Source organism: Penaeus vannamei, chromosome 9, assembly GCF_042767895.1.
Source record: "Penaeus vannamei isolate JL-2024 chromosome 9, ASM4276789v1, whole genome shotgun sequence".
NCBI classification, from domain to species: Eukaryota; Metazoa; Arthropoda; class Malacostraca; order Decapoda; family Penaeidae; genus Penaeus; species Penaeus vannamei.
The window spans coordinates 35,327,327-35,330,460 of NC_091557.1; the positions used below are offsets into that span (position 1 = coordinate 35,327,327).

At 38.8% G+C, this 3,134-nt stretch overlaps 1 protein-coding gene across 1 annotated transcript in view; it reads right to left on the reverse strand.

The window, feature by feature from the left end:
• The window catches only part of LOC113825972 (spermine oxidase), a 20,391-nt gene extending 17,413 nt beyond the window's left edge, over window positions 1-2,978 (reverse strand). Inside the window, exon 1 of the mRNA XM_070125635.1 lies at window positions 2,824-2,978. Within this exon, the coding sequence (XP_069981736.1) occupies window positions 2,824-2,884 (61 nt within the window). The 5' untranslated portion in view covers window positions 2,885-2,978. The remainder of the gene's footprint in view (window positions 1-2,823) is intronic.
• Window positions 2,979-3,134: the final 156 nt, after the last annotated feature.

The window sequence follows — 3,134 nt, forward strand, 5'->3', positions numbered from 1 at the left end:
AAAATTTACAGTATTGTCTTTTATCACAAAACAAAATCAAAGTTTTTATATGTAATTTTCATTGTGAACTAACATATCAGATCTAGGCACGAATTCAATAAACAGACAATTATAATTATTTTACAATATTAAATGAACGCAAAACCGTGGTCGGGTTAACCAGACCTCAACAATGTGTGTATGTATTGTGTGTGAAAGAACTGCAATTATACAGTTTTGAGCGCTTTAGTTAGAATCTTTTGTTTTATATTTCATATACATTTTGAACCCCTTCTCACACAAAACGCCATGTCATGTAGTTGATAACTAAGACACACACTCACATATATATAATTATTTATTTTATTTTTTCATAGATCATGGGGGTTTCAGTGAATCGACTAATTGGGGTTGCTTATTAATTTTGGAGATACTTTTACTAAAATTGGTAATAACTGTAGAAAGGGAAGACAAACAGTAATGCTTATAATAGGAAATATGTATTGTTATTCCAACGGTGTCTAATCCCTGAGCCAGAGGTGACGTGTTCACATGTAACGTCTCGATTTCTATCAGCTGGTTGGAGGTTGCTTCATTAGCCGTTTCGGAAACACTTGACAATCTTCAGCCAAACATTTTTCGTCGGGTTTGAGCCATATCCCTCGCTTGGCCATCGAAGGACTTCCACGTGGTGTTAGGCAGGGAACTACTTCGGAACTGCCCTGGACGTGTGTTTAAGGCAGTTATCCTCATTGTTTCTAGGAAGGGCCAAGGCATACCAGTGTACTGATGGGAGGATTTTTATCTAACAATTCGATATATTTGTCTAAGAGGCATTTTCCCCGTTTCGCTAACATCATGTAGAGAGATCCACCCTCCACATATCGCAGGTCACGCGGCCGCGTCTCGCCGTTTTATAGATAATTTGTCTGTCATATTTGAAATGTAAGTAATGATATAGAATCTGGACATGAAATATGGCGTGTAGGGCACTGTTCTGAATAAACAAATATCTATATAGTAAATTGAAATAAATTGATTTCTGAAATATTGAAAAGGGCTAATATTTACACCTTTTATTCCCTTCAGCAATGGAGCTTTCCGTGTATTTCCGGTGTATTTTGGTCGTTTGAGTGCCCTCCTCTTCCCACCCTATCTGCTTGTACACCATCGTCCGGGAGATGCCCAGCTCTCCGAATATATCACCGTTGGAGAAGTTAGTTTCCCTCGCCCCATTGTCAAAAGTCAAAGCTGGTCCCATATTCATCTGGACGTAAGGGACATGTTTTGTAGAGAAACATGCTTACTAAGCCGCGGGATGATGCGGTAGGGTGACCTTTCTGCCCCGACTTTGACCCTAGCATGCTGACGCAGCATAACAGTGCTCTTTCACAGTGGCAGCCGGGCGCGAACCCAGGACCATGCGATTGCAAAGCCAATGCTCTACCATTAAGCTATGCCACCCCATTGTAGCAGCCTATTTCAGATTACAGCTTGCTTTGGGTCCATCCTGAAAACGGTGTCAGCTTGGCAGCCTCGTTTTGACCTCGGATTTCTCATGTTATTATGACGTCTAAAACCATCGGACATGTATTTCTTCAGCGAAGTGGATATTCAGGAATGGATGAATATTCATTGGCATAAAACAGATGAAATATACGACAGCGTTATTTTCTACATTGTTCCGGGAAATTATTACTTCTAGGATAATGTATAAAGAGAATGAATTTGATGTAAGGATTTGATATGCTAATATCATCTACACCTACGCATATATTGCATTACATTGCACTGGCAAATAGAAATAAAATGGATTGATGGCAACAACAACTGACAACGAGAAATTTTCATTTCATTAGAATGAACAAGATATACAACAAGTATTGGGAGTTGGTTTCAAGATTTTTGCTATTCACCCTCCTTGGAACCACACAGCTAATAGTTGCTTGAGTTGAAACAAGCAAACATGCATTTTCTCGCTCATCTCTTCGAATGTAGACGCAACTCCTCAAAGAAACGCCAGGATTCAGTGCATAATAATAGCTGATTATACATTCTTTCGTAACTCATTACCAAGCTTGAGTTCATATTTTCATAGACGATACACACACACACATCGATAACGAATCAACATATTCAATGTAACCTAATTGTGATTTTGTTCATGCTCTGTATTGAAAAATCTAATTTAGCACGCTGTTTATTCAATATGTGTTTGATTCAGGCATAAAGAAAAAAAAATCATTGGGTCGATTAGCTGCTACTAGATGGTGAAAGTATCAACGGTATTTACAGAGGTCTCAGGGATTTTACAGAGTCTTAGGTAATTTAGTTACCATTCATAAATGTTCAAAGCATGAAACTTTTTCATGTTTTAAGAAATATGTATCTATAAATGATACTTCTTATGCTGTAAGGAGTAGGAAGTGCCGCCTCCCCATCATAGATGTTGCCATTTGGATTAGCAAACAATGCCAGGATATCGCATTTGAAGAATATCCAACTACAAAGTCAACGATAGCTAATATTACATGCTTTGTTCTTTATCACTTATTTGAAAAAAAAAAAAAAAACGAAAGATCAAATGGCTCACAAAGTTTCAAAAAATATTCATTAATACACTTGTTGGTTACTTATTTTTGACCAATCACACTCTTTGTCACAAACTACCTAGGGTTTTAGCATCATTCACATAAATACTATTTACGCTATGTTTACTTCGACTGGTTGCCAGAAGTATAAAAGTGGGACCCAGAAAGCGTACTGAAATATAATTCCGCAACTGTACATATGAACAGAAGAACAACGTATTCAAAGCCAGAAGAGGATCTCTCCGCCACTCACCCCCTTCGCAGAGGACGCCCAAGACAACCGCAGCGACGTAGATCCAAGCCGGGAAAAGCATCCTCAGATCTTGACGACGAGGGACTCCTTGAGAACTAAGGTCGACGAGTCCGTCCCCGTCTTATATAGCTTCAGGGATACCTGGACGAACGCACGAACAACCGGTCCCAAGACCCTGGGAGACGCTTTTGCCAACCTGTCAGCCATTAGGAATACGTTCTTTTTTGTACATTAAAATGATAAAGGGTTAAAGGTCTATATTTTCTCACTGAAACCTAATCTACCCAATCATACATATCTACATATATTCC